Source organism: Ambystoma mexicanum, chromosome 12, assembly GCF_040938575.1.
Source record: "Ambystoma mexicanum isolate Mex_15411 chromosome 12, UKY_AmexF1_1, whole genome shotgun sequence".
Lineage (NCBI taxonomy): Eukaryota > Metazoa > Chordata > Amphibia > Caudata > Ambystomatidae > Ambystoma > Ambystoma mexicanum.
In genome coordinates this window covers 775,874,111-775,900,082 of record NC_090936.1, presented here as the reverse complement: position 1 = coordinate 775,900,082, position 25,972 = coordinate 775,874,111, and the positions used below count along the sequence as shown (strand labels likewise).

General features: G+C 40.5%; 1 protein-coding gene across 5 annotated transcripts in view; it reads right to left on the bottom strand.

The window, feature by feature from the left end:
• The window catches only part of NAV3 (neuron navigator 3), a 1,326,128-nt gene that overhangs the window by 209,608 nt on the left and 1,090,548 nt on the right, over window positions 1-25,972 (bottom strand). For all 5 annotated transcript variants that reach the window (XM_069629276.1, XM_069629277.1, XM_069629279.1 and 2 more), the window contains 3 exons: window positions 25,423-25,475; window positions 7,292-7,315; window positions 837-914 (listed from right to left, as the gene is read on the bottom strand). In XM_069629276.1, the coding sequence (XP_069485377.1) occupies window positions 837-914; window positions 7,292-7,315; window positions 25,423-25,475 (155 nt within the window). The remainder of the gene's footprint in view (window positions 1-836; window positions 915-7,291; window positions 7,316-25,422; window positions 25,476-25,972) is intronic.

The following is a 25,972-nucleotide window of genomic DNA, read 5'->3' as shown; positions in this document are numbered from 1 at the left end:
CCCTCATTGCTGAATTTCAGGAGATGATCATTGGATAAAAGATGCAAGTATTGCAAACATGATTGGCTTTTCTGAACATTATTAGTCAGATGCAATTGTTCTTTGTTTTAATTGGTGCCCATATTACTTGCATACATAAACAATGGCTAAAATGTTCATTGGATTATCAATCAGGCTATATAATCAAGGAACCAATGAGTGCATTAATAATCAAAGTGAAGACACATGACCGACAGTTACTGCTGTCCATTGTTTTCTGTACTGTTAATGTAATAAATAACAATCGATGTTGCCTGGCAATCTCCAAGTGTTTGCTCTTGGGCACATATATACATTCCTTGGATGTGATGTTGTATTTATGGTGTGTGTTTTAAGGCATTTTAGATATCCAATAATATGATCATGCATTAAATAATGGTTTATCTTCACAAAGTATTACAGTAAAAATGTAAGTCAGTAGAAAAATATTGACTGAAGTTGTATTGTGATCGGCAGCACAATATATGTAAATGCAACACTGCAGTGATAGTACAACTTTTGCATGCATTCATTTACAGAGATTGGCATGCAGAATCACAAAACTAATTATTATAATCATCATTGCATGTTTCACTTTAATCTAGAGAAACCTTTACTTGGCCATGTGTAGACAAGTATATGTCTCATTTTATCAAAACTGCTGACCTTTGTAAGAGGCATGCAGAATCAGGGATATCTTATTTAAAATGAACACATATCTGTTATTTGCCTGGGTTACATGGAAACAAACACATTACATGATTAAATCTGTTAATAAAAACGTGTTTGAAATGAGTAATTTAGCTACATTTACTCACATTTGCCGAAAGTTGGGATGTGAGGGTGGCTACCTTTTCTTGTGAGGCATTCAGCTCTCTCCGTAGCTTTAGAATTTGCTAAATTGAAGGACAAGAAAACAAAGAGTTGTGTTTAAGTTTCAGTTGTGTTGAAGTTTCAAGGGCCCTTTTTGCATTTGTAACTCATTCTTTTCATGTTGAATTAGGCCTCTTTACAGAATAATTAGTGCAAGAAATCTGCATAAACTCACAATAACTCATAGGAAATATTCATGGGCTTAAAACCTATGATGACAGGTATAGAGTGTTTTAGGAATATTGCATGTGAAATTTCATGTAATAAATATTGATACCACCATTTTTATTTAATGCCAATATAACTAGAGCAAATTGCCTTTCCACAATGGCCTATCAGTGAGAGCTTACTTTCTGGACTTGACCTTCAAAACAATGGAGCACTTGAAACAGAAATATTTTGGCTGGAAAGGGTAAATCATGCATCTTCATAAATGCAAAATGGCAACATACCGATTATTGATTCCATTAAGGCAAGAGACTAGTCAGATATATGTCATGCTTGCTATAAACATGTTTTTAATGTGATCATTTTGTTCAGTTGATTATGTAGGAGGAAACAAGCTTTCAGTGTGGAGATACCACACCAGAAAATGATGAGCAAAGTACAGGTGATCATTTCAAGGCATGTAAAGACAAAGATTGAAATGTGGAAACAATATGGTCCAGAAGTGAAACACACACAGAAAAGAGGGATTCCCCCTGTGTAATGGGGATGTTGAAATGAACATATCAACTATGATAGAAACGAGACTGCAATTTGAGGAATCAAAATGTTTTTCTAAACATCAATGTTTGTAAGAACAGGTGACCGGATAGGAGACCCCAACTAGGTCACTATAATCATGAACTGAAAAAAGAAAGACAATATTTACTCTGGAACCATTTAGATAGACAAGATAACAGATGAAGGAATATTGCATAAAATGATGAAAGACAAGAGGGCGATCAACTTACTAGTGAAACAACATATGAAAAATAATACTACAATAATGCCGGTCTGTGAATGGACAGGTGCAACAGAAAATGATGACACCACAATGTGGGAAAGGAACTAAAATCCTTGTCTCGGAAATTAATTTAGCAGTTTTAGAGGCACATAATGCACACACTGTATGAAACACGCCCAATAGAAAGAAAGTGTGAATAGCCGAAAGGGATGCTTTAATAAAAATGCACCATATAGTTGATGTAATGTGTGCTGATGGGGTCATCTATGGGTTATGAAAAGGAAAGTAAATCTGCGCAGTGAGCACAATGTCAGAATAAACTGGGATAAGGAAAACTAGGTTGAGAGTGAGAGCTTCAGACAGAAGATAAAATAGAGACTGTCCACTGACAAAAGGGTGTGTTAGGTCATAATCAAATTTTTGGGGCTGAAGAAAGTGACTTACGAGGTTACTTATCTGAACTGAGATATTTTACCTGCCCTCGCGAAGGTCTGAAGTTTTAATCACAAACACTGTGATTTTAGGCCCTATGAATAATATATTATAGATTTTGATATCAATCAATATCATTGCAGGTCAGGCTGTTCCACAGAATTATGGTTATAATGTTTTTTTCTTTTTCCTAGGTTGACCTCGGGATTACCGAGGCCCGATACCTTTTGAGTAATTCTACTGTTTTCCTGCCACTTTAGACCTTTTTCCTATATTGCTCTAAACATGTTTATTTCTAATTTCTAGTACTTATAGTTGCCTATAAATTCCCTACTATGGTTATCCACTATATTGTGATTCTTGGAGTGAAATGGCATTAATGACTTATCCCTTCACTCTGTTTTTGCTATATACTTTCTTTGTATATTTTAAAGCACTATTTTACCAGTATATTTGTATCCTAATATAATAATCAAACACAAAATACATATATCAGAGAAAAGGAATTAAAAAATAAATTTACTCTAACGAATAAAGTCTACAAAGAGTGAGAATACCAATGTTAGGGTAGAAGCAGTAACTTTATATCATTACAAATTCACCCGTAAAACCCAACCATAAACATGTACTCGAAACTACTAGAAATCCAACCTTAACAATCACTTCAACTATGATATTGATGTTACCTGCCTAATACCTGAAGTGAGTGTTAATGTTGGATTTGTTATGTCCTATTCGTATCAAAACTCACATTTAAAGTGTGCTTGTATACATTAAGGAGACATACATGGTTTACAGTTCATACATGTTCACAATTTGCATGTCCTATTTATTTCATATATGTATGAAAAAAATTACGTACATCAACATCAGTCATGAATTTGATGTTAATTTCATATGTATAATAACATGAATGTATTAAATGTACATCTCCTCAACATACAGATCATGTAGAACATGTACATTGATTTTGGGCACATACCTTAATAGTGTGTGTCATAATAGCATGTGTTATACGGATATGTGCCATACAAGTGGACATTGTAAGAGCATGTGTTATGTGTGTGTTGTTAGTGTGAGTGTGTCATAAGGGTGTGTGTGTGTCATTAGTGTGCCTGGTATAAGAGTGTTTGGTATAGCAGTGAGTATCATAAGAGCATGTGTCATAAGTGTGCGTGGTTTAAGAGCATGTGGTGTAAGAGCATGAATGGTCAGAGTGTGTTTCTTGATTATGTGTGCTGCAAGAAGATGTGGAGTAAGAGTATATGGTTGAGAGCGTGTGTCATGTATGTGTGTGTCATAAAATCATTTGTCATAAGATGTGTGTTTTGAGTTTCTTAAGTGTGTGCATAATGTGTGTCATAAATGTGTGTAATAAGTGTGTGTCATACGTGTGAGTGTCATAAGTGCCGTTTTCATAAGAGTGTGAACTAGAAGTGTGCATTGTAAGAGCATGTGGTGTTAGAGCCTGTGGTGTAATTGAATGTGTCGTAAGTATGTGTTTAATGAGAGAGTGTCATAAGAGCGTGTGGTGTAAGAGCATGCGTTCTACGTGTGTGTGCCATAAGAGTTTGTGATGAAGGGAACATGAGTGTTTGCTTTCTAAATGTCTGCCAGGTGAGTATATGGCATATTCATTGTGTATGGGTGTTCGGTACATACTAGTGACATGCATGTCTTAAATATCTCATAGATGCATGAAAAAATAAATTAAAGTGAGGTTTGGCATTAATATGAGGTGTTTCTTTATGTATAGGGGGCATATAAGAGATGTGCAGTTCCTAATGTACACTATTCACTTTTCTAACTTTGTTGTGAGTTTTCAAATGTATATTAGTGTACGCGTACCCAATACACATCTCCCGTACATATCTATATAGTTTATATATAAAATGTATCTTTATTCTGCCTATGTCTTATATGCCTACTATGCATATACAAGCTTACAATAAAGTGAGGTCTAACTTTGTTGTGTGTTTTCAATACATACAAAAGGTATATAAGATTTTTACATTTCATACATGTATGTGATATACATCTTATATACATAATATATATCTTATATACACACAGAAACTGACAAAGTCAGTCCTAACTGATGTCAGTTTTTCTTACGCATAGAAGCATACATGCATGAAATGTACATCTTCTACATGGACAGTTCATATAAAAGGAGCAGATTAATTCTGAGCATGTGGAATATATAGATATATGCCAAACCGTGAATGCCTCCAAATTGGCCAGTTCGATTTTTATTTTTTCCTGTGCATCCTGCGCATCAATTCATGATAATATCTATGTTCCTGCCATAAATCTTAAAAATCGAAGTGGCAATTTTTGAGATATTTGGGCTGAATTTGATTTTTTATCCACATGAGAAAAACCCCTTGTTAATAGCTTTTCAAAACTTGATTTTTTTCTTATTTGAAGCCGTCCATGTAAAATTCGGAAATTTTCCATCAGGAGTTGTTGCCTGGAAATGTTACTGTGGACTTGTTTCATAGTTTTTCATATAAGAGCTCAAGAATTATTAAGAAACATTATTTAACGAAACTGAATAGACAATTTGATTTAACATTAACTATGCCATGTGCTAGCACAATGGTATAATATCTATGTGTGAGTATATATAATTACCAATTGAGAGAGTTTTGGTCTACATTAGGTCTCTTCACAGCCCTCACCAGAGGCTGAGAAACCCTCACCGCCAAGCAGAGTGTCATGAGGTAAATAGAAGTTATGTGTGCAGATGACTTGTCTGCTACATTTGACATTATAAATATATCATGCCACAGTGTTCGGTTCTGACAAAATACAGCACTATTATGTGATGTGAACTACCCGGTGATTACAAAACCAGTAATTTACAGACTTGTTTTATTAGGTTAACTGTCCACTGGCTACTTCTTTGAATATTTCTATGGTAGTTCTCATTTTCTGTTTTTATTTGTATTAGTGCGCATTTTTTTGAAGTGTTTTGATATATCTGCTAATGTTAGGGTTCTGGTTCGGGGAGGGAACATTAAGTGGGGATAAGCAAAGCCTTATTATTCATCATCCCTTTCAGATGTTTTTCAATGTTATCTCGCTATGGAGGTTCAGCCGAGCTACACACAGAGCCTTAGCAGCGAACAAAAATGTACGCCAAAACCTTTGCATTGTACTGTGCAGAGAGAGAGAGAGAGAGAGAGCGAGAGAGCGAGAGAGCGAGAGAGCGAGAGCGAGCACGGGCTGTGTAGCCGACCACCACAATCAAGTCTATTGGTTTCCCTATGCATTTTAACATCACCTTTTATTAATTACTCATGTGTTTAAAGTGGCACAGGATACAATGTATCTACAACAGGCTTAGCATGCGTGTTAATGTGGCAGCACCTTCTGTTTTGGCTGTCAGTGTTCTCTCCGAGACACGGTGGAGCATCAAGAGACACAATTGGGTCGCTTCAGAAAGGGAAGGCAGTAATTGCTCCCACTTGTGATGTTCAAGTTTTATATCAGTAAAATGCGCCCAACTGACAAAAGGAAATGTGTGCACAAATATTTCACACAGCACACAGAGACTACCCAAAAATGTCAGAATTCTAACTTTACAAAGCCCTTTTTCTTTACATTACGTTTTCCTGATGCTGTGCAAGTCGTACATTTGGGCTAGAGTTTATGGTACTTACTGATGGCAAATAAAGGTCTAGGTCACTGGAACACGGTACATTGTAGCAGGAGATTGTTGCAGCTGACATGTGGTTGATGTGTTCTCACATCAGCTACATGGTTATCTGACAGCACCTAAAGGTACCAAGCTGAACATGACCCGGCACTATCTAACACAATGTGCAATATTTCTCTGCACACATTGGCAGTACTGGGCAACATAACACAGTCAATTCAACACAGCAATCCCAATCCCCAGTTAGCAAAAAAAGTTACTTTTATGCAATGCAGAACAGGATTTAGGAGAATCGAGTACATGTTTGCAGAGGTATTAATGACTATTGTCTTTTGGAAACAGTGCTTGCTATAAGTTTTTAAAGCAATATTTGGCCTGTAGTACACCATTTTCCAGCCAAATATAATTTTGTGTTAATAGAATCTCAGCAGTTTACACCCTCTCTTCTGAAGCTTCACAGAAAGGAAACATTTTATATTTAATGATTGGAATATTGTAACTAGTGGAGTGATAGGCCACAGGATTGTTGGGTGCCCTTGCTTACGCTTCATTTCCCTGTTCTCTGGAGTGCATTAAAGGCATTGGCCCTCATTACGACCCAGGCGGTAAGGGGTTTACGCCGGCGTAAACATCGCCGACCCTTACCGCCTGAGTACGAGTTCCCTTAGCGCCATGGCAGATATAACACCTGCTTTTAGCAGGTGTTAAAATCCATGGCGCTAAGGGACCTTGTTGTTAATTACGCCACCGTAATTTACGGTGGCGTAATTAACGCCTTCCCCACTCCCATTATGCCCTATGGGGCAAAAATGGGAATGGGGAAGGGTAAAATGGGGATTGGGGACTTACCGCCCCGCCAAGGTCGGAATGGGGCGGTAAGTCCGCCAACCACCATGGCGGAATTGCACCCTTAGCGCCATGGACCATGGTGCTAATAGCACCATGGTCCTCCGCCAAGGTCGTAATGAGGGCCATTGTCAACGACCTCAGAGAGAGCAGCCTAAACAGGTCTATTGAAATTATGTTTTAAAAGTGTGAACTATTTTTGTTTTTGCTTTCTACACTGGTGTTTTTTGTCCCTTTTGTGTTCCTACTTTTCAAGATTTGGCACATTTTTAAAGGCACTCTCAACAACGTATTATGTATGAAACGTTGCTATTTAAAGAGAAAAAAAAATCAACCCTCTACAATTTTATTGTACAACTAACTTAGCATTATGTAGAGTGAAATCCTTATAAAAAGAGATACCCGTATGCTGGATGCAGCTATCTTTCTCAGGAAATACCTAAGGTGCACACAAACGCAGATGCAATCACTTCCCCTTTAAGAACATGCATTGATTAAGAAATCCTTACCTCTGAATGGGCCTTTTCTTCAGCCTGCAATGTAAGAATGAAAAGAAGACTTGTTAAAACTGAATGAAATGCAATCCTCATGATGTGAGAGTCTAGAAATGGACAGGCACTGAAAGAGACGCTTGAATGATTAACTGTTGGAATTAAGATAGAATTAGCATGTAATATATCTGATAGTGCCTGCCCGCTTTCTTGCTCAATGATGGCTTGCAGTTGCATTTAAGCTCTGGAAACTAAGGATACAACGTGATAAGCAAGGCGGAAATCATTTTTGTATCCGAAAAAAGTGGTTTCACAGGAGTTGACACATACAGCAAATACATGACAGTATTGTTGCTTGGGAGATATCTAGTTATATTACATGGCAGCTGCATTATCTGTATAAAAGCCTGGGAATGATGTTCTTATGACAGGCTAGTTGTGACATCTGTATTAAGAAAATGACATCAGTTATTAAGCTTAATTTGTGACGTCGGAATACCTGCTAAGCAAGCGCAGAGCAGAACTCCATCTGTCACTGCTACACTTAAAGCCGTCACAATCTTTTCAAATTCCGTGCTTGTAAAGTAGTTCGCTCTGAAACTTTACAAACAGTAATTAACAAGACAGGGAGCTGTTTATGGTAGATTGTTGAATCTGGTTACTTGTGGAGTTTTCACACTTTTTTTTAAGGCACAAAATGAAAACGTGTTTTGGTATTTTTCTGAAAAACATTGCAAGCTGAATGTTATTAAATTCAAACACATTCTACATTAATTATGTTGAACAGCAAAAACAATATCTCTTACATTAGATTAAGCAAGCGGCCAGGTATTAAAGGGGCTGACAGTGTCTGGCCATGTATTTTATGAAATAAAATACCCCGTATTGTACATCAAAAGGATGTTTGCAATTCACCTCAGAGTTCCATGAGCTTATAAAGGAAATCTGCCTTGGGTTTGCTTCCTCACTACCTCTGCTGGCACAGTGTGAATTCTTACATCATTTTCAAGTAGATACTCGGAAAGACCTGTACGTACTGTGGCCTTTTAGTGTTGTAGATTCATGAGGTGATGATCGTGTAATGAAAGCCTGCCCTTAAGTCGTCCTCCAGGAATAGCTAAAGTGAAAGTGCTATTTTGTTTAAATAGATTTAGTTTGCTGGAGATTATGTTTATTTGTTTTGTTCCATTGACAGATTCTGGAATAAGGTGGCCCCATAGGTTATAGTATGTGGGAGAACAAGCGTGTGGTGTATCGAATTGTAAACTGAACATTGGATTGTTCCACTTTAGTGCTTCAATGTTGGAATCATTTTAAAATGTGGCATTATGTACCCATTCCACGGGCAACGTCGGTGTGCAATGGCCCGCGCCCCAGTGAATGGCCAGAGTGAAGAAAGGGACATTAACGTGGACCAAGGGCTGTTACCCCCTGGTGTTGCGCATGGAAGGAACAGGTACATAACGCCATTGGCACCCCGGGTTACCAAAGTGGCACCCTTGGGTGCTAAATAAAAACATTTTCCATTGTTGAACGGGATGCAGCGCATGTTCCGTTCAATGAAGAAAACTCCTTTACAAAGATGGCCACCATGGAAAGGGAAGCATGGCTCCATACGGAGCCCCTCTTCCCTTTCCATAGCAGCCGTGGGATGCTGAGAGGAAGGAGCGGCTGCAGCTGCAGCCGCAGCCGAAATAAGGTAAGTGTGGGTGAGGAAAGTAAAAAAAAAACAAAATGAAAAAGGGATAGGGTGGGGGTAAGAAGGAGGTGGGGAGAGCCATCCTTCAGGTGGCTTGGAACGCAGGCTTGTAGCGGCGGTTCAAGCCCACGGTCCTAACCACCTGATTGGCTGGCTCACCCCAACTGGGTGCTAATGTGCTTAGTAGTCTTTCATTTAAGGTCCATGACAGAATGTTTCATGCCATGTTAGTGCAGTGTTGATAACTTGTATTGAACTAACTGAAAATATTATGCTCAGAAAATACGATGCATATGCTTCCAAAGTCCCATAGACTTTATCAGATCGAGGTTGCGCAAAACAATAAGCCACAGAGGGAAAAAAAACACGTATCAGGAAATCTTTTATATATAAAAAAAGATCTTTCACTTTAAACTCCATTGGCTGCAGTAAAAAGTATGCATGGAATGCAGTTCTCAGAGTGCCTCTTTTTCTACGGGGCAATACATTTGGGAGAATAGACCTATACATTCTCACTCCCATTGCAAAACATTTCTCAACACTTGTGGTGGGAAATTACATTTTAAGACGGGCAACGTTATTCATCCAATGTTTTTCAGATAATGTGTAATGTGTCCTAACACTGAAGCACAACAAAAACAACATAGATGGTATTGTGGAGACATTATACAATTAACAGACAAGCATTTAAAAAAACGTTACTGTTTAATGTCTTCTCCATACTATATAAAGTTTTTCGCATTTATAATGGGCTTAACATTCCAATGTTTCAGCTAGAATCCAGCTTCTGCAAATGTAATGCTTGTCTACATCTTCCTGGCATTGAAGCCAAAACAACTACCTTCAGTGATTGTAATGGCCAAACTGACCTAACAATGGGACTCCACTCCAGTGTGTTCAAACTACAACATTGTCACAGGCAGGTTCATGTTTTGCATCCTCCATACGGTGCTAGTGTTGTATAGTAGTTCAACAAGAGTTACTGATGCCTACTGGTCTACAAATGATGGAACCTACACAGAAATGTTATCAAAGTTTACAGATAATAACAAACCAAAGCGAGGGAAGAGCGCCATATGTGGGGTGCTAAGAACATCTACAAACATATTTAAACTGCTTAATCCCCCAGAGATTTAGAGGATTTGCAATTCATATATTACATTCAGTTTTATAAATATTCCCTATATTATCTGATTCATGAAAAGATCCACTCAACTCACTTTCTATGGAAATGAGGTTTCACAAAAACCATAACTAGCAATGAACAAACATGATAAAACAACAATAAATGACATATGTAACACACAATCATCCATCTAAATAACTGATGAGAACATGCAGACATACTATTTTTGTATCACAGTCTATTTCTTTGAAAACCTACCGTTTATACCATTGCAACACGCCATTGGATTTTATGAATACTATCCCTGCTCTTAGCAATCGTTATTGGGTGTGTCACTACAACGCCCTACATGTTTCGGTCCCCTTATTAAAGAGCTAAGCCAACATTTTTAATTTCCAGATAAAGGGGCTTTGCAACAACACTGTTGATAAATGACAATCAAATAGTGTTATTTTATAAAACTTTGTATTTATTAAACATTTTGCATGAGAAATATATAACCAAATTCAGAACATTTTAAGTGGTAGATTGTTCCCTTATCCTCCCACCCCCTCCTCCTACCCACTCCCTTGCCATTAAACTTTACACAATACAGGATATTGGCATTTGTAACTTTTACATTAGATACAGAGTTAAAGCTGATATAACTTGTACGACTCGAATGCCGGCTTTAATCAAATAGTGTTTTTATCCCAAAAGGATCTTTTGATCTGTAACAAAAAACACATTTGTTCAATAACTAACATAATCTTCTAGTTGACATTTTTTTATAATGTCGCTATACAGTTAATATATCATTGTAACTCTGAATGCTATATTCTAATATGCTCGATGTTGCTGCTAATCTAACAAAGCATCACTGGAGAACCCAATGAAACAGGGGAGACAGTTGTGTCACTAAATGTCCATCTTTTGTGACAAGCACCCACGTGAATCATCACAGGCTAACTCATACCTACTGCAGGAGTATGGTGCACATTCTACATGTGTAGATTGACCAGAACAGAACGCGCTTCCACAACTAATCCATGATTGCTTTAGTGGCACAGTATTGGAATGGTACATGATTCAACAGAAAGGAATATGGGCCTCATTACGGGTCGGGCGGTCCAGAAATAACAGTGGCGGTAAACCCACCGCCGCTGTTAATTCCGGACCGCCCGATCTCGAGTCCTGCAGGCGGGAGGTGGCGTTCCCGCCAGGTCTGACCTGGCGGGTTTAAAACCGCCCACCTGCAGGCAGACGTGGAAACACCAGCACCATCACGAGATGGTGCCAGTGTTTCCACTTCCCCATTCTCATTGAGTCCTATGGGACTCAATGGGAATGGGGATTTACCGAATCCCGCCTCCGGAATTCCCGGGACACCGGGGTCATAATGCCCCGGTAATTCCGGGAATCATGGAGGTGGAATGGTAAAACGAGTCCGGCGGTAACCGAGCAGGTTACTGCCGGACTCATAATGAGGCCCAATGTGTCTTGCCAATTTCAATGGCAATAGAATTATATAAACACACCAAAACAGCACCGGCGTATCGGGGTCGCACTCGACTGCACAGCAAAAATAAAGCACAAGACCACTATTTAGAGAGCATAAAAAGCTGGCTTTAAACAGGAACACACGTATATGCATAAACGTTTTTTTCAGACAGAGTGCAATCCACTACACTGCACAAATCCTTTAAACACTCATAGAACCTGCCACTGTCAGATAGGTGGGCTGTAAAATCACTGAGCGGCAATTAGAGTATTACAATTGTTGGGATGGAAATGAGTGTATTCCACCCCCCTAGCTGCTTCAAGGTGAGGTGAATCCTGTACAAACTCATGGAGTGTGCAAGGGGGGAGAGGACCATGCTATGAAACTCAGCATGGATATAATATAGCGGGAACGATGGATGAATAGGCCCAGTGCGCGCATAGAAAGAAACACCATTTTGTAGTTATGGAAGATGCAGTCTTGTATGGCCGTGTGGCAGAACTTCAGCCTCATGGGAGAACTCAACTGGGCCCAGATCAATAAGACAAGAGGTCCCTGCATGGCCAGTTCTCACGGAAGCTTCCCGATATCCCTCCACTGTTGCAATTACTTAGTATCGCTGGAATAAATGTGCCCTTCAAAGATGTGAGACAACACCAAGATCCTCGCAGTGCCCATTCATCACAGCCAAACTGCCAGCAGACCTCTATCCACCACCCAGCCTACCCAGAGGCATGGCCCACAACACTGACCTGATCCCAACACTCCTGCATTCTATGATAGTGAGTAACCCCAGCCTCAATCATAAACCAACTGGCCATAAATGATTTAAACATGTGTGACTGTTTCACCTCTCCACATAAATACATCCTTTGTAACACGAGTCACAGGGAAGGATAAATTATATATCAAAATGATGGCGGAGGCCTTGGGTGCGAGGGGTGCGGTATCCAGAAAGCACAGAATGTGGGGGTCAATGTGACTGTATTTATTCCTGCCTTCTCCCCGGCACCAGCCCCTGAGTCTCCCCGTTGCATGCCATAGTGATATAGTATCAGGCTTAGTGTATCATAGCAGTTGTTAATATTGTAACTTACAATAGACCTGACCTTCACTCTTCAGAGAGATGAGCCCAGCTGACTCTCGTGGGAATTGACAGACGGCAGAAATGTGAGCCAATTGTAGCCTGGCACCCCCTATGGAGCAGGCCCATGTGTCTCGCAAATCAGTGACATAAGTTTTTACTGTATAGAGATGACACCAAAAAGCCTTTTAAGCTTCTGCCTGTATTGAGTTTAACCAGAACTTTCTCGAGAAGCAGAGTCCTTTGTTGATACCTTTATATTCTGTACAATTAAACCTTGTTATCCTTGCAAGCAATCTCTTGGCCTTTTTCCATAGAGGGTTGTATTTATTCTGGCGTGAACATAAACGAGCAAATAACAAGGGGGGTCCTGGGAGTCCCTCTGCCTGACATCAGTCCTGGTTACAAGAAAGTTACCCAGAGTCTTTAGCTCACCATCTTTCACAGAGGAGAAATATCCAAAACATATCAGTCTTTGTCCCTGGGGCAGTACAACACCGAAATGCTAGGCAATTCTCCCTTGAACAAGCGTACCAACAGCAACCTCAGATGTGTCTTTTGGTCTGGTTGGACCTCATGAGTAGGGTGGAGCTGTGCCTCTCTAAGAATAGTGAGCAAGGGGTCCACATCTGGATTCCCCTAGTAACTTCGGGTGAGACCCAAAGTTACTTAAAATATGCATACAACAGGGGGGTCCAGGGAGTCTCTCTGCCAGACATTAGTCCTGGTTATGAGCGGGTAAACAGGCACTTGCATTCCCAATCAAACCAGCAGACAAAGGAGAAACAGTTGTCACAATGAACATCAGTGACTATGTAAAACCCAACTATGGAAGACCCAACCAAACAGTATGAAAGAGAATTCAACGAGACTATAAACAACTTCTCAATGCCTTCTAAGAACACCTTCAGGGCCTAGTTTCAGAAAGCCCAAAACCTGGTACTGTCTACATGCACCCCAATATACAAAGAAAACCACACTGGTTCCTAATCATCTCTGGATCTGAATCGGCACACTTACTGGTTGTACTGAGAACATCTTGAAGCCACTCATAAGAGATACCCAGCCACATCCAGGACATCACTAATCTACTCAAAAACTGGATGATATAGGCCCTCCCACCAAGGGCACATTACTAGCAACCATGCATGTGGAATCACTGTACACCAGGCTTCCTTGCATCAGTGACACAGATGCATGCAAGAATGCTCTTGGCAGTCATAACACATTTGCTGACAATGCAAGTACATATAATTATTCTTCACTTACTACGGTTTCACATTGGGTACTGATACATATATCCAAATAATAGCAACTGCCATGGGTACTCAAATAACACCCATGCATGCAAATTAATTCAAGGCACAAATAGAGACCGATTTCCTTGCCACTGGTGACTTTCCAGACATTTGAGATAACTGTACTACATGATGATATCTGTATGATTTACACTGCTAGAGAAGAGGGCCATCCACATCAAACACAACTACTCTCCGGAAATAGTACATTTCCTCAACACCACTATAGCAATAAAAGATGACCAGCTACAGAGCACAGTATATCCCAGACCAACCAACCTGTCCAGATATTTTTGACAGCCTCCAGCCAGTGCAAATAAATCATGTTAAAACATTCAGTCAAGCATTAGTATACAATTGGAAATGGTCAGACACAAAGAACAGAGATAAAAACAAACACGCTTAGAAAGTTTTTAAGTGGTGCACAGCCAGATTCACCTGGCAACACTGATTCCCCAGGAGCAGCCTCTTCGAATACAAGAAAAAGAGCCCCAAACCCAGTTGCCAGTGGTAGTCACATGTAATCCAAAGTTGGAAGTCCTCTAGCGGATTTCTAAGGAACTATACCTCATTCTGCAACAAGAAGAGCATCTGAAATGAGTTTTGCATGAGCTGTCCTTCCTTGCTTTTAGACACCATCCAATCTGAAGAGGGGGATGGTTAGAAGACTACATACAAATAGTAAAGAAAATAGAAATATGCCATGCAGAAACAGCTGTCTAACCTGCCCAAAAATCAACATTGCAGATACAATCAAGATACACCACAAGGGGTAGGACTACAACATAAGGGCGCATTTCATATGTACATCCAACAACATTGCATACTTGATTATGTTCATGAAATGGAGAAACCGGTCAACCTCTGGATACACGCAAGAACTTCCACCTTCAGAGGTAAAAGAGGATAGCTCAGTGGCAAAGCACAGGTCTCGGAAGCAAGACCATGCTGAGAAACACTGGTTTGAATTCCGAATCCGTGCTTAAAATTGATCTCAGGCATTAAGCGTGTTATAAATACCTGCACTTGCACGATCCAAATTTACAAGGCCTAGTAGGATTATTCCCCCCTCCTCCCCTCCCCTTGCCTTGTTGCGCCTTGAAACACACACGTGTATAGGCGCATTACAAATGAACAATTACCATTACAAACCTTTTACTGAAAACAATGCCATTTGTGAATAGAAAACTGAAAGAAAATGTGATTTCCAAAAGAATAATAACATTTAATAAATATTAACTTACAATCAGTTGTTGAAGTGGGCGGGAATGATTGGGAGTGGTGCTCCTCTACTTTCTTTAATTAAGCTTTACTGTTCTCATATTCGTATTTTAAAAATAAACCATTCTGGAATGGTTTCGTTTTAAAATAAAAGTGTAGGAAGCAGTTGAAACTTGCACTTCAGTGCAGTTCACTGAACATTTCCTTAAACAGCGGGTACATTTGTTTGGGGGTTTGTATTATGCGTGGTATGTGGGGAGCGGTGCAAGCCAGACAGGAATATAGTTCCACTACTTCTTTTCATACATTTCAACCACTGCTTTAAATGGAAAATAATGGATGGTATTAATTGCAAAACAATGGATTGGATCAATGTTTATAATGTGAAAAACATAAGAATAGAAAAAATCAGAACAAATTCAATAAAAAAATGAAAATGTGTTTGGAGAAAACAGTAAAACAACACACAGCTTGAAAGGGATTATACAACATGCTATTTAATGTTAGATCAGATGAAAAATAAGCAACCTGAAAGCAGACAAAAATGCCTTCTACGAGCAATGTTTTCAAATTAAGTTAACTACTTCAGTAAAAGAGGCAAAGAGTCAGAAGCTTGTTGACTGAGTACAAGCTCACTGAATCAGGCCAGATGACGTTCCTCTTATTTTAAAATGAAGAAGAAAAAACACAACCAGAATAATACATTTTTCTTAAAATAACTTCAAAACTGATGCTGTTTTTCAATTAGATTGGGATTTATAGTAAGGAATTCCTTGAATGAAGCATGCAAGGCACACACGCCTGTATCTCTGCTCTCTCTGCAACAGAATAGCTTTAGACAGAAAATTAGGTCAGTGTTGCATAATTTTGTACGGTACCAGTATCCCAGAATTCAATATTATCATAGAGTTGTATTCAATCTGAATCGAGCATCAAATACACATATCTGTATGAGTGGCTTGAATGTCTCCCAAACAAGCAATGAGATTCCAAAGGCCACTGGGACTACAAAGTCCAGTCCTGAAGCAGTCTTCTTCTTTCTAACTCTTAGTGGTGATTCTCAAACCAGGGAGACCTATCCGATTGCTTCTTATGTCTTTGTTACTTATATCACACTCGCAGTGATGAAGGGACTCACTTCCAATGTATTTGATATTTGCATTTCTATTATCACAGGCTCTCTGAGGAGGGAGGTCACTCCTGTAGCTTCTCATACTGACTTTACTTTCACCAAAATCTCTGAGACAAGGGAGAGCCTTCTTACTCATATTCACCCTTGAGGCACTTTGTTGGTAGTCACAGATATGAAAAAGATTACCCCCAGAGTTTCTAAAACTCTGAAACACTAGATGGTGAGATGCAGTATCCCCTTTCCTGTTTCACCTTTACTCCATCCTACCAGGTAGGATATTTAGGCAATTCATCCCCCCCCCCTTTTACAACATAAACACTTTCTCATGAACAGCCCGTGATGAGGGAAAACAGACTAACACCGTAGTTGTATACCTGATGTGTCTCAATACTATGGTCAGGTGAGGTCAGGCAATTATCGACAATCACTCACCCCTGACTTCCATTACACTTCCCCACACAGATAAAAGGTGGAGCATGAGAGAACACTCTGAGTGAGGCAAAGCACACGAGGAAACAGTGTTTCCAAGATGGCAGTTAAACGAGAGGAGAAAAACAGCAAAACAGAAAGGGGCTGCAAGGATCGAAGTTCCCTTGAACTTTTTGACAAGGAACTGTTACTTTTTCACAAAACCTCAAGAAACGATAGTGTAAGACCAGGAAATCAGGCCAAAGAATCCTGCATTGTGTGTTGGAGGTACCCGGGTCCCTCCCGCGTCAGTAATGAAGGTTGGGAGAATCTCCAGCCCCACTGGTACTGTCCTTGGCTGCAAAAACAAAGCCGCTTCAATGAAAGCAATACAGCTGGTGTGTTGGGGAGACCGATACAAGAACGTTTTTTGTTGAAGCCAAGGTTGCAAGCAGCAACATTGTATGGCGAGCGCTGGAACAAACATTGTTAAAATGCATGTGATAATAGAAGTGAATGAAGTTAAACTGCTGATGACTGTTTGAATTTTAAAGCAAACTACAATGCCTTTGACAGAGTGGTCCAACACCACGTGGGTGCTCAATCGAAGGACTCTGTAAGGTACCCAGCTGAGAAGTGATAAAAGTAGATAAAGTTGGTCTGAACCCAGTGGAGGAGATCAATTGAAGGAGAATGAACAAATGTGAATCGAAGTGGTCCTGCGGCAGGTCAAGTCAAATCCTGTGCACAGTTGAAAGTCTTCGATTTCGAATAAAGTATGACAGTTTGGAAAAGTATATGGATTTGGTACAAGCCCGGTATAGGGAGATCAATTGAAAGCTTTGTGTTAAAGTGGGTCTGAGCCAGGGCAGAAGGGGGCCCTCTGAAGTAAGAGACTTTGAATGGCAAACAGATTGACATAAAAGGCACTGATACTGAGATTTGAACTGCATTCTCGTGCTAGAAAAGCCAGAGGCTATGCTAAGCTCGAGTGTGCCACCTTGTCCCGTGCTAAAAACATGGGGATGGGAGGCCAATGGCTTGAATATCCTGAGATATGATTTGATTGGCAATAGGTTGATTAGTATAGGCCCTTTTATTTTGACAAGACATTACTAGGACTGTGTTATTATTATTTGATGGTCATAGCTTGCTCCCATCTTTAGATTAAGGATTTGATAGGCTTTTTACAAACCCAGTTGAAGTTTAATAAGCATCCTTGAACTGTGATCACTTGTGCCCGTCTTACTATTTGATACAATGCCTTCCTTACATATCTTTGACTTGCATAATGAGACGAGGGAGATCACTTTGGATGATGCTCTGGGCTGGCCCCACTCCATTACTGGGTCTCCCATGTTCCCCGTTACCTGTGTTTGTAGCGGTACACATTACCGTTTCTTCCAGGGGGAGTGGATCACTGTGCCAGCCTCTGTGACTGCTTTCCGCACTCTCTCGCATCCCACAGCAACTCTGCTGGCCCCTCTACAGCTCAACAGGATCAGCACCATTCTTGGACAAGCCAGACCACATCCACAAGGACTCACCACCGTTTTTTCAACTTCAATCTTCCTGGTAAGCCTTCACTCAGTTGGGCTGCAGAAGACTCCCTTTGATTACCCATGAAATGCTCAGCAGTATGGCTCAGCTTCCCCAGCGTTCTCGCCCATTTCAAATCTCCCATGCTCTCCAAGCTTCACAACTGGTGCTGTTTATTTCAGGTAGGCCTTCATCTCTTTTTATGCAAATAGGCTGGTTCATCGTAAAGTCAATGTCCTTCCCCTGTTTCCTTTGACCCCTCTTTATTCTTTCTATTGGCCTCCTCGTCTCAGTACTTATTCTGTGAACACTCAAAATGCTTCCTTGAATTCTCTTCGTCATCTCAATAGCTTCAGGAAAGACTTGCAAAGGCCCTGGACTTTTATTGATGTTACTGTGCCCAACTTTTGAGTAAGTTTAGGTTGACGAATTACAATACATAACCGTAGTCCTTCCCTATGTTCTGATCATACTTTAAGGAGGTCTTAAAGTCTCAGAGGTAAGGGTGTTCCTGAATGGAAAGGGAGTCCCTATCCCCAGAAGGGGTTTCTCTCCCTGTTAGTTACTCCCACTATGTACCACCCATAGTTGGATTATTGGGTAACAGCCTTACCCCCATAGTCTAACAGGAAAGGGCTTCTCCATGGGGAGAAATGACAAGATCCTGTGAATTGTAACATATGTTAACTTTATATGTAAGCCTAAATTTGAAATTTGAAGATTGTGTGGGGGCTCATTCATGAACATAACAGTTCGGAGTACTCAATGATTAAACTTTGCAATGCACCTTGTGACCATCATGGACTTGAGGGTGGTTCTAATATTTAAAAAGGAGACCTGCCTGGACTTGGAGAGGTAAGTTTGAGTAAAGTTACATTTTAGTCCTGTCATATGCAAATCTAAGCGTCTGGCTGGCCTGTGCACACACAAAAACAAGTGGATGGATAGTTTGGGCCTCATTACATTGTTACCGGACCGGCATACTCTAGGTCTGTGAGCGGGTGCCTTTCAGCCCGCCAGGTGTGCCGGTGCATCCGTCCTCCCCATTCCCACTGAGTTGAATGGGAATCGGGAGTCAAGCCCGTCAATAGGGAATTACAAGGACCGCGGGGGCTGTAATGCCCCGGTAAATCCCCATTACATGGAGCCAGAAAAAAAATGACTCCAGCGACAGCTGTGCCGGTATTTAGCGGCACAGCTACCGCCAGACTCACAATGAGGCCCTATGACTTTTTCAACAATGCCAGAATAGTATGGCAAATTATCATGGATGGGCTTTGAAATGCCATTTTAGTTTTTGGTGCTTTTTGGTGGTGTAGGCCTCCTAATATTGCCAAAACATTGCTGCAAAAGGGCTCCAAGAAGCAGTGTTTGTGGTTGGCATGGTTGTATTTCCGCTCATATTTCTCACTAGGAAATATAAACAAAATAAAATAATTTCTAATGCTACACATGCAAATTCTAGATACTGCATCTGTCTGTGGGATGTATTTACCCATGCATCCGAGCCCTACCTCAAAACTGTGCAGTACTGACATGAAAACATCATGATGGCCAGAGCTTCCCAGAAAATGCACAGGGAAATGCAGGAAGAATAGGCTGCCACCCATTTTTGCCGATGTTATGGGCACAGAAGGACACTGCCTAAAACCACCATTGGACTACCCGCACAGTAGTCTGAAACCATTGGGAATGGCAATGCTGATTGCCAAATGCAACCTAGAATTGTGGGGAATTCATTCTTCAATCCCAAAAATGGGTGCAGTACCAGTACTCACCACTATCCAAAAGCCGGCGTTTTAAAACCACCCTGTGTTCCTCTGAAGGCAAGCCAAAGTGTCTATTTTAAACATTGCAACATGTGCAAAATATTCACTGAACACCAGCAGGCATTTGGCAGAATGGAGTTTTGTGTGCCTACAAAATCTGGGAAATGAAGAGCCCAGAACGATGCTTATAACAAAACTGCTATGGAGTCAGCAGTTTAAGTTGCACTGGATTTAAAGACACTAAAATCGAAAATGTTTAGATTAAATGAGTGACCTATGTTTGGTGTCACATGCCTTTGTAACTGTTGAAATGTCATAGTTTAAACTTAGAATCAGCATTCTAGCTGCATGTGTAAAATTGCAAGTTAATTTAAAAAGCAACAAAAAACATGACAGTTAGCTGAAAGTCTGGCTTAAGGAACTTGATTTGCTTGACAACTACCCCCATCAGGAGTGAAACTTGAGTCAAAGCTGTGTTCCCAGGCCTAGCTGCCCTTTTGCTGCTCACACTAAGGATATGCCATCTATCTGATAATTGAATTACCTGTGCTCTGCAGGAAAGTGAACAAAGCCCTGTCCTGGCTCAGGCAAAGGTTTTATTGGCAGGAGTCGTAAATGGTCGTAAAAAGTGGCTTCCTCCTGAGGAAAGGGGAGGAGCACTGCCTGTGAGAGCAAGCTGGCTTGGCAGAACTGGATAAACCAGTATTTCTACCTTGTGCTGAGAGGAAACCACACCCCTTTGGAGCCAGAACATAACTTTAAAAAGATGGATAACTCATAGAGCGGACATGTGAAAATTTTATAAATGATACCATAATTCTTGTGATTTTTCTGCCCACAGTTTAAGAGGTTTTTAGAACCGGTGGTATGTTCAGGGGGGTGTCAGCGGAAAAGTGGATATAACTCTAAATGTATGCATGTTAAAAATCTGAAACTTCATCAGTTAATGTCCATACTCCCTGCACACATGTATGTAAAGTTGGGTCAATGTCAGAAAGTGAAAAATCAGTTAAAAAGTCAATTATGTGCCATTTCTGAATGCAAGCTCTTAGAAACAGCAGATTTGGACAGAGACATGGCTAAATTCAGCCACACCATGTATATGTAATTTCAAGCAACTGTGTAACTGTGAAATATGTCTTTTATTATCAAATATAGAATGTGTGCAATCTGACAGAGGAGTGTCCTATCTGCAAGCCATAAAATGTCATCCCTCTGACTCACAGTTCATTCCCCAATCAAATGATAAATGGAAGTTTGACCAATTAGAAGCTGAGAGAGAGGTAGGGTCAGTGATGCTAGAACACACCCACATTCTAAACACATAAAAGCAGACAGACAGGACAGATAGAGGCCTTCAATTCCATCTGCCGCTGGAAGCTCTGCCGGAAAAATCCATACTTACCTCCATCAACCTCCAGAAAGCCAAACTAGAGACTTCAATCTATCCAGAACTAAGAGACCAGACCAGAGAGAAAGCAGTGCTGTACCCAGAGAGACCCAGACCAGCAGAGAGAGCTGACCCAGATCACTGTGAAGTGCAGAGGCCAGACCAGACCAGACCAGAGTCCAGTTTAAAACCCTGACCAGATCCGTGACGAGGCCCATTTAATTCAAGAATATAGTGTGAGTACCCAGCAGAACTGTGTAGAACCAATCTCTTAGTTTAAATTCATCTAATTCAATCTATTTAACCTAAGTAGAACTGCCTGATAGATCCAAATCTGTCACCTGTCATTCTAGCTGCAAAATTTGTCACTTGTCATTTTGAGCTTTTAAAATTTGCAAAACCAAAAACGACCTCTATTAAATCGGTCATAACTCTGTAACCGTTTTAAGGCTAGAGACTTGCAGTAACTTTTATCTGAAAGCTTAGAATCGTGGCTTTCCTATGAACCTAGAACCGCAATCCTACCCCTTATAGTTTTACCGCAATCGCGGAACACGCATTCGCGAATTTTACCGCGATTTGCAAATTTCTTCACATGTAAAAACTGCTGCTGCTTGCCTTCCATTTGCCAGAAATTCGTTTAACCTGCTAACTATCCCTGCATCATTGCTAGTGTGAGCCTGGACTAATATTAACTAGATACCACTCACCCTGAACCTCTGAAAGGGAATTAAAAGCATTTCCAGCATATTTCTCATCCATTGCTAGCACATATCAAAGCATTTTGCCTGTGTTTTCAAAACTCCTATCTGTTTTCTGTAGTGTAAGCTTGCTGGGGTGAACTGATTTACATTGATTGCATTTCTGAGAACTGTGTGTTTTCCTTCCATTTCCTTGCCTTGCATCAAGGGGGGGAGGGGATTGCCAGAGAAAAGTGATTACATTGTTTGGTTGAAATCATATTGAGTATTTTCTGTACTGCGTTCATTGAATATTGCATCCACCTGAGCTTACATAAAGCATCCTCTACCACATTATACTTTTGTTCCTATTTACCAGTGTGCTACCTTATCCATTTCATGTCAACTCATTAGTGATTATAAGAAGTGTGCTAGTGCCAGATTCTCCGTTGTTGATCTTTATCAATTCAGATTAAGTGTGCTATTCAATTATTAATTTATTATAAAGTGTGATATATCTATATTTTAAATTATCAAATAAACCTTTTAAATTTGCAAAACAGAACTACTTCTTGGCTCAGTGGGGTCAGGGGGATTCCAAGAGAGGGGTGTTATATAGGGGTAGTCATCCAGAACGCATGAACTGGACATAAAGATATATCAATAAGGGTTTTCATTCAGTATTATAGACTAGGCGTTGACTTAGCTGTAGTGTTGAATTGAATCCTCTTACATGTCTGTCTTGAGTATCCACCTGCATTTTACAGCATCACAGTTTATGATTTAGTCCATATTTCATGCACAAATGGATTTGTATGTGCAGTTACCCTTTAAAGAAAGGGTGCCAACACACAAATTGATTCTTTTCTTTTCTTTTCTTTTCTTTTCTTTTCTTTTCTTACAAGGACAATTGACTTACCATTATGGAAAAATATTTCTTGAGTCCCCACTAAACCTCTATATATTTAAAAAAATCTATACAATTGGGATAATAAGTGTGCAGAAGTATGAGTGTGACACAGTGGTTGCATGTTTGTTGAGAAAGACCTTTATTCATATATAAAAGGAAAATGTACCCAGCCCTATTTACCTACCTCAGCAAAAAGAATAAGGAGATGCTGTCAGGATGTCCATGAAAGTAAAATGTCCACCGTCCCGTCTCCAAACCTATTTCGGTCACTTACACTCTAAACTAACTAAGGAAATCAGGGTGTCTTCTTAATCCAGAAGGATGCTTTTCTCATTGTGGAGACATATTCAGATGTTCAATTCTTGATGAGAAAACACAATGAATGATTTTTTAACATAAAAGTTCTATATATTGGATGCTCCACCAAATGTATACAGAAAATACAATAGGATTAATAGGGCATTGTCTCCCCTCGTCTTTCCTAGTCTCTATTCAGTTACACAAATCACAGTTCCCAAGTATTAGGAAGGGGAAAGTCTCTCCCCCTTTTCTTTCACAAATCTAACATCAAGTCTGGTTCACTGTCCTGCCAGACTTAACTGTATATCTTCTTATCAAAACAATACAGTTCCCAAGTATCAGGGAGGAGTCTCTTCCCCTGTTCTTTCTCCAACACACAAACTATCCTGCCAGACTTAACTGTAGATCTTATTATTCCAGAAGATGTCTCTTCTTTTCACAGTGGGCCCTCGACCCTTATCTTCACTTCTTGCACCTCTCTTTCTCTGTTATGTGGGTCCAAGACCCCTCTGGGTTATCTCGGGATCTCCCTGACTTTTTACCTAGCTTGTTTCTCTTTTGTATGGGTCCGAGTTCCCTTTATGTTATCTTGGGAGTGGACGTCCCTGACTTGCACTGGGGTCCAACCCCTTGATTGTGTACTTCTTGAGCTTTACTTGGGTCTTTTATCCCTGTTTGCTGCTCGTGTAGGTCTCGGACGACTTTGTATCAATACCAGATCCTGGTGTGCTGATCTTGCAGGGTTTACCTGGCTTTGTATGGATCCCAGACCTTGCTGTGCTGCTCTTGCAGGGCTTCCCCAACTTTGTATGGGTCCCGGACCCTGGTGTGGTGCTCTTGGGCAGCTTCCCTGACTTAGTATGGGTCCCAGACCCTCTCTCAGGTTTGTCGCATGTGGCACCCAGGCCTGGTCCACTAACCTGTCAGGCAATGTTTTTCATGTGACTGACTCTTAGTTTTTGCCAAGCACTGGTTCAAGATAGATGGGGTTCTTCAGCCTTCCCCAGCTGCCTCCTTCATTCTCGTCCATCTCCATCCACTACGATAACCCAAGTACCTTTTGTGGCATCACTGGCTTGCTTGGGTGGGTTCACAGAACTGCTTCTTCCTGCCGTGGGCTTTCCGCACATCTATTAGCGGTCTCTGAGTGTCCTTGCAGGATTCACAGGTCTGGTCCCTCTTGGCGTGGGCTTCTGAGCCCGACCTCTGGTCTTCCCCAGACCTCCAATTGTCCAGTCTGGACAAAGAAGGACACAGTGTGTGTTCAGCAAGGTTCTGTCCTCTTTTCCTGTTCTATCCAGCAAGCCTACATCTGGCTCTCTGTTCCTCCAGGAAGGATCTGACAAGGTCCACAGTCCACCTTTTTATCACTGGAGCTGACTCTAGTTGACTGTATTGTGCATGTTGGTTTCCACTCTGAGCTTTTGCCTCTTTGCCTGTTCTCCTTCGTGTCAGTGGTTGCATGCACTCTGTCTGGGCAAGCCTCACTCTTCCTCGTCCAAGTATGATCTGTATGGATGGGGTCTTTCTCGCTACAGAGATACACAGACATGCAGGGGAATGCATGGGTCTGAGTGGGGTGAGTGGCAAGAGGGGACAGAAACGGCTGGATGTATACCACATTCTCCAAAGATAATCGTCACTGGTACCATGGAGGTCTTCCCTCCCCATGAGATCCACCTGCAGAGTACCACGCCCAGGGGGATTATCGGCTAGCGGCCTCACCTCCCTGGCCTCATAGGAAGGAGCATCCCCAATGGGAGCAGTGACAAAATCCTGGGATTAATCACAGGATGTTTTTAACCATGTATCAGAAAATGTGTTTTATTATCAATGTTCAAAATGGTCACTGCATTTTACGAAAAAATAATGTAACTAGGAAAACATGAAACATTCAAAACAGATTTAGCAGAAAGAGTTGAAAAGGACGCTAATTTAAGTCCATATTGCTCAACTTCATTTCATAAGCGAAGCAGGCAACATACCAAAAGATGGTCTTGATTATACACTAGAGTGACACATTGCAGTCTACATTGATAAATGCAAGTATGCACTAATGAAACTTCCTTTTCCTTTAACACTTCAGAATGACAAGTCAAAGGATTCTACTTACTGTAGAGTAGAGAGATGAAGTACTGGAAATCAAGGAAAGGGATGAACCATGCACTGAAAGAGTGAAAAAGCCACCATGAAGCCAATCAAAGTTATGCATTGAGCTTTAGCTGAATCAGAAAAACAACCATAGTCACAATATAGTAAAAGCTGTGTGGTAACTATTCAAAGACTTCTCTTCTCTATGAACAAATAGTTTACATTGCATTTCAATGTACATGAAAGTTCTACTTATACATCATATCCTCTTCAATACAACATAATCATGCAGCATGTTCCTCCTTTTGATAAGCTACCCAAAAGGGATTCAAACGAATGCAAGAATATGTGCTTTTCTTTTTTAATTGAAAAGAAAATCATCAAATCTCACACTCACATTGCACTTTTGAGTTGCTAATTTGTATTGTTTGGGATATTAAATAATTCCCCTGTGTTTTCTTTTGATAAAACTGTTATTTTTAGAAAAGTTATATGTATATCCATATTTGTTGATAACTCATAGTTCACTGTAGAAGTCAGTAAAAAGACACTCAAGAAACCCTACAAAGCAT